At 41.7% G+C, this 9,919-nt stretch overlaps 1 protein-coding gene across 1 annotated transcript; it reads left to right on the top strand.

Moving 5' to 3' along the window:
• Nucleotides 1-4,457: 4,457 nt before the first annotated feature.
• On the top strand, nt 4,458-8,578 carry LOC140280177 (cyclic nucleotide-gated cation channel-like). Its single transcript, XM_072375467.1, has 7 exons — nt 4,458-4,845; nt 4,935-5,045; nt 5,291-5,467; nt 5,821-5,934; nt 6,058-6,164; nt 7,440-8,312; nt 8,510-8,578. Exons 1-7 carry the CDS (start codon nt 4,745-4,747, stop codon nt 8,512-8,514), a joined length of 1,488 nt encoding a protein of 495 aa, XP_072231568.1. The 5' UTR covers nt 4,458-4,744; the 3' UTR covers nt 8,515-8,578.
• The last annotated feature ends 1,341 nt before the right edge of the window (nt 8,579-9,919 follow it).

The raw sequence follows: 9,919 nt of genomic DNA, 5'->3' as shown, positions 1-9,919 counted from the left end.
TCAAATCTCCATCTCTGCATTTATAGAGGAGGCAGAGCAGCATGCTGTGATATTACAAAACTCAGTTGGATTGAAAAGCAACATTACAGGTTACAGTCAGGTGGTGGAGAAAAGCATCAGGAACAGCTTCAGCATCACCTTTATGATCCAACTGTTTACCTAGTTTTTCTTTTACAACTTCTCTTTTCTCTTATCTCAGTTTCTGTTGCTCTTCCCTCTTTTTCATCGTAAAACTCTGCACCTGTTGTGGAAACATCCTGCGAACAGAGATGATTTTCCTCACAGTTCATCAGCATCTCAGTACAACGGGGCTTTAGCAGCTTGTTCTTTCCTGTTCGCTGGGCTGAATCCCAGTCAGTGCCTCTGGGCTTCATTCTCAGCTTTTCGTGGTTCTGATCAAAGCTGAAACTGGCAGAGAGCTGCACGATGAGGAGGCTCCCGTCTCCTGGGGCCTTCATCATTTACGCTTTCAAGCCCCATTTTCTTCCTGTTCTTCTTCTTTAGTTTACGTGAGTTGAAAGTTTGGATTAATAAGGATTATAAACAAATGATCCATTCAAACTAGAAGAACAGTTATGGCAAACTTTAAGAAGACAATCATCATTTTTATATAGAGCAGCATATGAAGCCACCAGTCTTGGAAAATGTATTCGGGTCCTTCACCATAATAAACCCACCAGCATAAGACTGTCCAATTTAAGTACTGAAGTGTTATCAGGATAATGTACTTGAAATGTGTTTTTTTCATCCTTTTACACTGTGGTGCTTCATCTTAAACATCATCAGATTTTCAGGACACCTAAAAGTCAAGAAAAGGAGAAAAGAGTTAAACAAATAAGACAAAATTACACTTTATGTGTCAGGATTTCATATCAACGAGTGGCAAATGTATTTCAGCACTTGCTTTTAATATCCACTGTGACTCCTTTGTGATGCAATAACGGCCAACAGGTGTTTCTGTTAACTCTTTATCAGTTTAGAGCAGTTTCAGCTCAACTGCTTCGGCTCTGAGATGTTGGTCAGTGTCCTCACATGAGGCTTCTTGTCTCAAACTGTCAACAAATGCAGCAACTGGCTCCATTAGTCCTTCCATGCAACTATAATTGTTAACTGGATGGTCAATTCATGCCCATTACCATTTAATGTAAGAGAAGCCTTGTTGGGTTCTTTTGTCACCTTGGAGACTGTTTTTTGCTAATGGTGAGATCTTTGTTGGAGAAAACAAGAGTCTTTAGTTTCCTAAAACTGAACAGAAACCATCTGACTGTGGACTGATGGAGCCCCAACTCCTCCAATGTTCTCATTTGATCATTGCTAAGTACCCACTTACACCTGACTATTATCCCACTGACTGAAAACACACTTCTCTGACTTCATCTACTACTTTTTACACATTTGTCACTCCCAGAAAAGCAATATTGGACCATTTTCTTCAGTAACTTAATGCAAACTATTGTTTAACTACGTTGTTTTTATCTATTTTTTGGACATGTGTAAAACTGTGATGATTATAGGTAAAGCATATAAGATATAAAGCAGCACTGTATGACCTTCTTAAACAGTTAACAGCATGTTTAGATCAGTTCATGATTGAAAAGGTAGTTTTTAGTCGTTTTATCACTTTCAAAAGTTATTCCAAGATAAATATTGTAGCAAAAGAGAAAAAACACCAAAGATTCCAACTAATTATCATTATTTTTGTATTTATTTGCTTTTGTCTTTGTGATATATATATATACTGCATAAAGTGACCTCTTTGGGTCATATATGTGAGGTTTAGAATGTGATAAGATAAGGAGTCTCGTTTCCACTTTAACAACAAATTGTAGATTGTAGATGTTGGCCAGTAAGACAATGCACTGCAAATGTTAATGAGATGTGAAGTAGATGTAAAATATACCAGAGAAAGAAATTATAAAACATCAGACAAGACATATTAATTCAAACATAATGATTTACCTTTTGAAAAATAAAGGCAGATCACCTGCTGAATTCTCCAAGAGGTTTTTTCCAGAAGGCTCCATCCAACGCTGACACCTGGACTCTTGACTGTTCTGTGAAAACCCCTCCCCTCATCTCCCAACCTACCTGCCTCCTACGTGCAATCAGACCAACTGAGGATGAGGTGCACCACGTGCTCACATAACTGAGGGGAACGCACTTCAGGGCTCACAGAAAATGCTACGAGACGACACTTGTGATTGTACTTCAGGCATCGGTTTTCATTCAAAGAGAGCACCGAGGATGGATTGGAAGGGAAAGACCTGCTCTGGGTGTTCGTGTGTGAGGTCACCGTGAGGATTTCACTGGAATAACTGAAGGAAACTTAAGGTAGGAATAAAGAATATGCAAACTGGTTTGCTTTGATAGTCCTTTTTTTAACAGGCAGTTTATGATGATGCTTGTCATCTACATTTGCTTCTTCTCTTGACCATAAAATCTACAGTCCTGACAGCTGCTCATAAGGAAGAAAAACTGTTACATAATGAAAGAAATGATCAGGATGAATATTTATCTGCAAATGTAAGAGAAAGTATACAGATCCCCATATTCATCATGTTTAATAGGCAACTTTGGACAACGATCTGTATGCAGCTGAGCAAGTTTGGGGATGAATGATCACTTTTTGTTTCTTTAACCCAGCAGTTTTTGTGTTGTAATGACACATAGATGCCACTCTTTGCCCTCACTCGGTGTGCTGGTTTCCTAAGTGATGCAAGCTCCTGAGGGAGAGCAGCTGATTGGCTCACTGAGCTGGAGAGCTACAGGCAGACTGCATGTGTGTTTTCGTTAATGATCCACCAATTAGTCACACACAGGTAACAGTTGTCTAAACACCTAATCATAGATCTGCGCTGCAGGGTGGAAGCGTGGCAGCTCCCCCAGCGCTACTTTTTAAAGGAAACAAAGAAATGTTACACACTTCAGCAGAGTATGGGTCAGATTTACAGTTTTCATCTCTGGTGGATAGCTCGAGCTAAACATTTAAGATGTATTTTTACAAAAATCTCTAATATTTTAATTTGTGTTTAGACATCTGCTTATTATTGACAACTTTCCACATGATAAATTCCATAAAAGGTGTTGTGAGACTTTGACTAGAGAGATATTTAATTAAACGAAAACACTAAAGGTTAATGGGGTCAAGATATGTACTCACATCTATTAGCGTTATATCTATCCAGTTTATTACTTATAGTTACGAGCGAAAGTCTTGAGCCATCCCTCATTCCTTAACGTATTGCCAGTAAATAAGAATAGTTGCAAGGATTTAATGGAACGTGTAAATAGAAATAGATGTGCAGCGTATGTGGAAAAAACTGAGTTTGTAAAATTCCTGTGAGCTTGAAAGTGAATATTTAGAATGAGCTTGATCTCCAACACAGCCTGAACCCTCTGAGACGAGCTTTCTGTCATTTCTTTAAGGAGTCTTCAGGAATAGTTCTCCATGCTTCTTGAAGGACATCCCAAAGCTCTTCTTTGGATGTCGGCTGCCTTTTGTTCTGTTCTCTGCTTCAATAATGTTGAGGTCCGGGCTCTGGGGAGGATTCATCCCTCCATAAGACCTGCTGCCACTGATTTTCAGTCCACTTCTTGTGTCATTTGGCATAGCTCAGCCTTTTCTCCCTGTTTCCCTTCCTTAAGAATGGCTTCTTGACAGCCACCCTTCCATGGAGACCATTTCTGATGAGGCTTGGGCCAACAGCAGATGGATCAGCTGAAGGTCCAGATGCATCTCTCAGGCTGTGTGATTGGTCTTTTCTTAAGGACATCACTTTCAGATACTGTTTTTATCCTACATTGTCCTGTTTTCCTCGATTTCTTTTAAGATTACTGACATATGCCACACTTTCAGCTCTTTGGGAATCAGGTTGTTGATCTAACTGTGTTATCTTTGGAACTTTATGGAACTAAGAAAAAGAAAAGAAGCTAAATAATGTGTGCTATTTAAAATTGGTTCTTTGCTTAGTTGTCATGTGAAGACAACACTGGGTCATCCCTTAAGTGTCTTTATTATGACTGAAAGATTCATAGGTCAGTGTTAATTGGCTTACAAACAAAAAAACACGATCCTCTGAAAAGGACTGAGCAGAAAATGAGGGAAAAATCAACCAATATCCAAAGAAAAACTCTGAAAGACCTTCAGAATGCCTGGAGAACTGTTACTCGAGACCACTTTAAAAGATTACAAGTCTGGCTTGTTGGAAACTGTTTATAATAAAGTAATTACGGTATTTGGTTAGCATTTTTTGTATGTAATATTTGAATATGAAAATTAGTTATTATGCAAACAAATAAGGACTGATGCACTTGCATTCAGTGAAAGAACATATATCATCTCTTTATACTGTGCTGTCACTTGAATATAGATGAACCGTTTGCCCTCTCTCACACACACACACACACACACACACATATACAGAGAACGATTGAAACCTTGAGGTGGAGAAAAAAGTATTGATTAGACTGACACCAAATAGCTCTGTAAATTACTCGGTGTGTTTTGTAGTTGCCACCACAGCAACGACCTGCTGTGCGATGGTTAGGGACTGAGGCAGACATTCCCAGTCGTCTCCTGTCCCCTGACAACAATCTGATATATGCACCATAAACACTTTTCTCTTCACCAGCAGTACTGCAGGAGAAATATGCCCAACACTCCCAACAACAACATGGGTTAAACATTAAATGGCTGCAAATGGGACTTTAATATTAGTGCTTGTCTACACCATCAGACCGGAGGATGACAGGCCAGGTGGCGGAGAGAGACCGGTCGCCCCACAACCTGTCAGTGAAGACCACCTTGGAGGAAGAGATCGAGAGGGCCGAGAGTATTCTTAGCAGGTAACAAGACTGTTCTGCAGCCTATGAAAGAAGTAAAACATCAGATAGTCGTGCTCAGGTGGGTTTCTACCTCTTTTTTTTCTACCCAGGGTGCCATCTGTCTGGGATGACACATCCTCAGAGCTACAAAGAGTCGCTGCTCTCGACCCCCACGGAGGAAATTCAAGGAATTCTTTTCAAAGGAACGGAGCCGTCTCGAGGTAGAATTGTAACAACCCAGCAATGGCATGCCAGCCTCCTTTACAGACTGAGCAGTTAGAAATATAGGATATGAAACATCTGTCTATCATGTGTGTTATTCATGTCACTGACACACATACAGTAGTGCAGAGGAAGATTTTATTTGCATTTTTTTGCATTTAAGATATTAAGTGATTTGCTTTAATGTGTGTGTGTGTGTGTGTGTGTGTGTGTGTGTGTGTGTGTGTGTGTGTGTGTGTGTCAGATTGGTGAGCCTGATAGTGAGACTGAGAGAATGGGCACACAGGAGCCTGCTGGAGGAGGAAGAGCGACCAGACTCCTTCCTGGAACGCTTTCGTGGCCCTGAGCTGAGAATGGCCCCGAGTCGCACCAGCAACACACAACCAGATACCAATGGCAACAACGCCAAAGGGATCTTTAGGTATTCATAGCAGCCGCTCTGAACTATTACCACGTATTTTGACGTGCAAGAGTTCAGCATCGACACTATTGTGACAAAGAGCTACCTGGATGACAACACACTTCTCCTTCAAAAAGGGTTTCAATGAGTTTAGGGTTGAAGTGTCTCAAAATGACACAGAGACACTCAGAGGCTGCTCTATCGTCGTGTTTATGATAGATACATTTTGAATGTGTGGCTTTCATTTACTATTTACAGAAATGAGGAGAACCTAAATTATAAATATCTTAAATTGCCAAAGAAAGAGATGGAAGAAGAAACTTGATTTCTTTAGCTGCTCCTGTTTAATTGTATTGTATGTTGTTTCCTTGTAGTTTCACTAAAAAGTGGAATTTCTTTGTGGTGTCCCCATCCGATAACGCATACTACCGCTGGTTATTCGTTATCGCCACAGCAGTGCTCTACAACTGGTTCCTCGTTGTTGCAAGGTAATAATAATCCCAGTCTTTCTGTTATTTGTTGGGGCCCTGCAGCCTCAAGAGATGGGTGATGGATGTAGTGAGGGACGCTGTGGCTGCAGCTCTGCATCATTTTTCCTCTTATAATCCCAGGGCATGCTTTGACAAGCTCCAGGTGGGAAATTACATCTGCTGGCTGGTGCTGGACTACCTCTCTGACACTGTCTACATACTGGACTCTTGTGTTCGACTTCGCACAGGTAACCTATTTAAGATTGCAGCTTTTGGGGTTTATTTGTAAAAAATAAATAAAAATCGCAATCATGGTGAAACCCAACTGTTTTTCTTGAACAATAGGTACTAAATAGTAAATAATATTTTTTTTACTATTTTTTTATACTGTACTTTGTCTACAATTTACATTTAGCATAAACAGTATGAGGTAAATAATATATGCTAAAATGAATTCTGTGTGAGTTAAAACACATCTGACTCTACAGCTGCTACATATTAACATAATAATCTGTAGCTTTAACTGCTGAGCAGCTCACTGAAATCAGTTATTTTGCTGTTGTTGACAGCAACAACCAGCACATTTGGTAGATTTAAAACAAAAAACTGAAAGACTCTAAAATGGTAATTAAAGCAGGTTCTCCAGATGATTGTTTTTACACTGGATCGCAGGAGTCTTCAGTTTTTTATCCCACATGGGAACGCTGTTGTGAAAGTGTTGCTTGTTTAGGAGAAACAAAGTGTTGAGTTTGCTTTCTGTCAGCTGTTTGGCTTCCCTTCATGTGCACTCATTTGCATCACTGAACCAATCAGAGTTATTGTTCACAACGGACACATCCCTGAATGTTGAAAAGTCCAGAAATCCAGACAGTAAAAATAAAACAGAAATAGATGTTCACCGTCACTCCGACAGGTCCGATAGCTAATGATTTCCTCGGTGGATTAGGCCCCTGCAGGAGCCATTCTTGCTGACTGTTGTCACACCTAAGATTTCTTTTATGGTAGCACTACGATAGCCTATCCAACTATACTGATTTAACACCATCTGGAGTGATGGCAAAGAGGGCAAAGCATCAAAAAGTATAACGAACAAAGAAACATGGACGAAAAGCTGCACTAAATAATATTAATTATTCCAACACTTAACTTCACTTCATCACAAAGGAGATCTTTCCCCACTGTGTCTTCTGTCTGGTCTTCAGAGTACCCCGCACCACAGATTATTTCACATTGTCCTCAGACTCCTCCTAAGTGGGACATGCATTGTTCTGCCTCTGCAAAGCCCAACACAGAGCAGCTGCAAAAGCACATTCAAGCCCTAAAAATGGACCCAAAACAGCCTGAATCCCTCTACCTTGGGGCCATGTGCCCAACTTGAAGTTTTGCAAAATCACGATCTTTGGAAAATAGTGAGAATGATTTATTAGCACAGCTTTAAGTTATTTGAGATGGATCCTATAATATTGACAAAGCTGCAGAGCAAAAACAAAAACAGAATTTTCTATCTATTCATGTTTTCTCAGGTTTCCTGGAACAGGGTCTGCTGGTGAAGGACCACACCAAGCTAAGAGACAGCTACGTTAGAACATTGCAGTTCAAGCTGGATGTGGTGTCCATCTTGCCCACCGACCTGGCGTACATCGCCACCGGCATCCATACCCCACAACTCAGGTTCAACCGCCTGCTGCGCTTCCCTCGCATGTTTGAATTCTTTGACCGCACGGAAACACGCACCAACTACCCAAACATCTTCCGTATCTGCAACTTGGTGCTTTACATCTTGGTCATCATACATTGGAACGCCTGCATCTACTATGCGATATCCAAGTCTTTGGGATTTGGCTCAGACACTTGGGTGTTCCCAAACATCTCCAAACCCGAGTACTCCTCCTTGACTCGGAGTTACGTCTACTGTCTGTACTGGTCAACTCTCACTCTTACCACCATTGGAGAGATGCCTGCACCTGTGCGAGATGAAGAGTACCTGTTTGTGGTCTTTGACTTCCTTGTTGGAGTGCTGATCTTTGCAACCATTGTGGGAAATGTTGGCTCCATGATTGCCAACATGAATGCCACGCGTGCTGAGTTTCAAGCTCGAATCGATGCCATAAAGCACTACATGCACTTCCGCAAAGTCAGCAAAGAACTGGAGACACGTGTCATTAAGTGGTTTGACTACCTGTGGACCAACAAAAAAGCAGCAGATGAGCAGGAGGTGCTAAAGAACCTGCCTAACAAACTGCGGGCTGAGATCGCTATTAATGTCCACCTGGAGACCCTGAAGAAAGTGCGCATCTTCCAAGACTGTGAGGCAGGACTCCTCGTGGAGCTCGTGCTCAAACTACGCCCACAGGTCTTCAGTCCAGGTGACTACATCTGCAGAAAAGGGGACATTGGTAAGGAGATGTATATCATAAAAGAAGGGAAGCTGGCGGTAGTGGGTGACGACGGGGTCACACAGTATGCCCTCCTCACATCTGGCAGCTGCTTTGGGGAAATCAGCATTTTGAACATAAAAGGTAGTAAAATGGGAAATCGTCGTACAGCCAATATCCGCAGCTTGGGTTACTCCGACCTCTTCTGCCTCTCCAAGGATGACTTGATGGAGGCAGTGACGGAGTATCCTGATGCTAAGACAGTCCTAGAGGAGAGGGGCCGGGAGATCCTGAAGAAGGAAGGTCTTCTGGATGAGAACGCAGAGAGCGGCGCGCTGCAGAAAGAGGACACAGAGGAGAAGATGGAGAGGCTGGAGTCCTCTCTGGATACACTTCAGACTCGATTTTCCCGTCTGCTCAACGAATACACACACACACAGCAGCGCCTGAAGCAACGGATCACATTACTGGAGCGGCAGCTGAATCAGACGGACTGCGGGGCAGAGGCAAGCGATGGCGCTGAGGTGACCGGTGGAAGTGACCCTGGTTCTGCTGCCTGTGCAGCTGGGCCACAACAGTAGAACAATGTGCAAACACAGGCCAAAAAGAGCCCAACATCAAAACATTGACTGTCTCACTGTATTTTTAGGTCAGAGTCTCCTGAAATATTTTGACTCGTTATGAGTAAAAGAAAATGTTCACTGTGGGAAAGTTGAACAGTTTTGCTGAGTGTAAAAAGATGTATACATGCCAATAAAGATGAAAACAAAATGGACACTGCTATGACAATGCAGTCCTTCGGTTCTTTTGTGTGCCAAAGCAGTGGGTTGAATGTGTTTTTAAAGGGTGGCTGTAAAAAGTTATGGAGAACACTGATGGCCAGACGATGAAAATACAGTAATCTGAAAGCTGCAAATTAAATGTCACTTTATGCTAAAAGCAACTATATTAAACTAAAAGGTGAAGTGAAAATGCTGGATGTCACAGTTTTTGGGCTGCCTGTAAACACAGTGTTTGCTTGCATCAGCACAGGGATTCAGTTCCCTTTGCATGTCATATATTTTGCTCTCGCTCCGTACACATCGTCTCCGGCTGCTACTCCGGGGATAAAAGGTCTAAAGAGAGATGGTAGAAGGTGATTTGCCGAGTTCACACAAATATTTTCCAGTGTTCTCATTTTCCATGTTAGATCTGCATCAAACATCTGACAATTATTAAAGTAATGATGTAAGTGTGTCCCCTATCCCAGCTTTAGTGGGACGATTAAAGAGAACTGCAGTGACTTTACTTTCCCACAGAAATTAATCTTCTCACTTTTAACATTTGATATGTAGTTTTTAAACTGTAAAGCCTTTCAAGTTATCAGGTTTTTGGGTTTTTTTGCCTTTTACATTCTTTTACAAAACCAGTTAACTCCTGCACCCACTGGCTCCCATTTATTTTGTGTACTTACCCCCTAAAGAAAGGGACTGGGGATTTTCCAGTTACTCAGCCTCTGCATTCCAGGATACAACTCAACCACATGAGCAGTGTTGATAAGGGCAGCTGGGACAATGCCTCCGTAACGGAGCTGCCCATAACAAGGAGGCAGGAGGCACTGAATGCATATCCCTTGCAGGCCCTGAAGG

The sequence above is a fragment of the Leuresthes tenuis genome, unplaced genomic scaffold (assembly GCF_036924035.1).
Source record: "Leuresthes tenuis unplaced genomic scaffold, fLeuTen1.0.hap1 SCAF_21, whole genome shotgun sequence".
In the NCBI taxonomy this organism is placed as follows: Eukaryota; Metazoa; Chordata; class Actinopteri; order Atheriniformes; family Atherinopsidae; genus Leuresthes; species Leuresthes tenuis.
This window is presented reverse-complemented; position numbering and strand designations above follow the sequence as displayed.

Coding starts and splice junctions, on each gene's coding strand:
- LOC140280177 (XM_072375467.1), top strand. CDS start 4,745: ATGACAGGCCAGGTGGCGGAGAGAGACCGGTCGCCCCACAACCTGTCA. Junction 4,846..4,934: donor GCCGAGAGTATTCTTAGCAG/GTAACAAGACTG, acceptor TTTTCTACCCAG/GGTGCCATCTGTCTGGGATG. Junction 5,935..6,057: donor TGGTTCCTCGTTGTTGCAAG/GTAATAATAATC, acceptor TTATAATCCCAG/GGCATGCTTTGACAAGCTCC.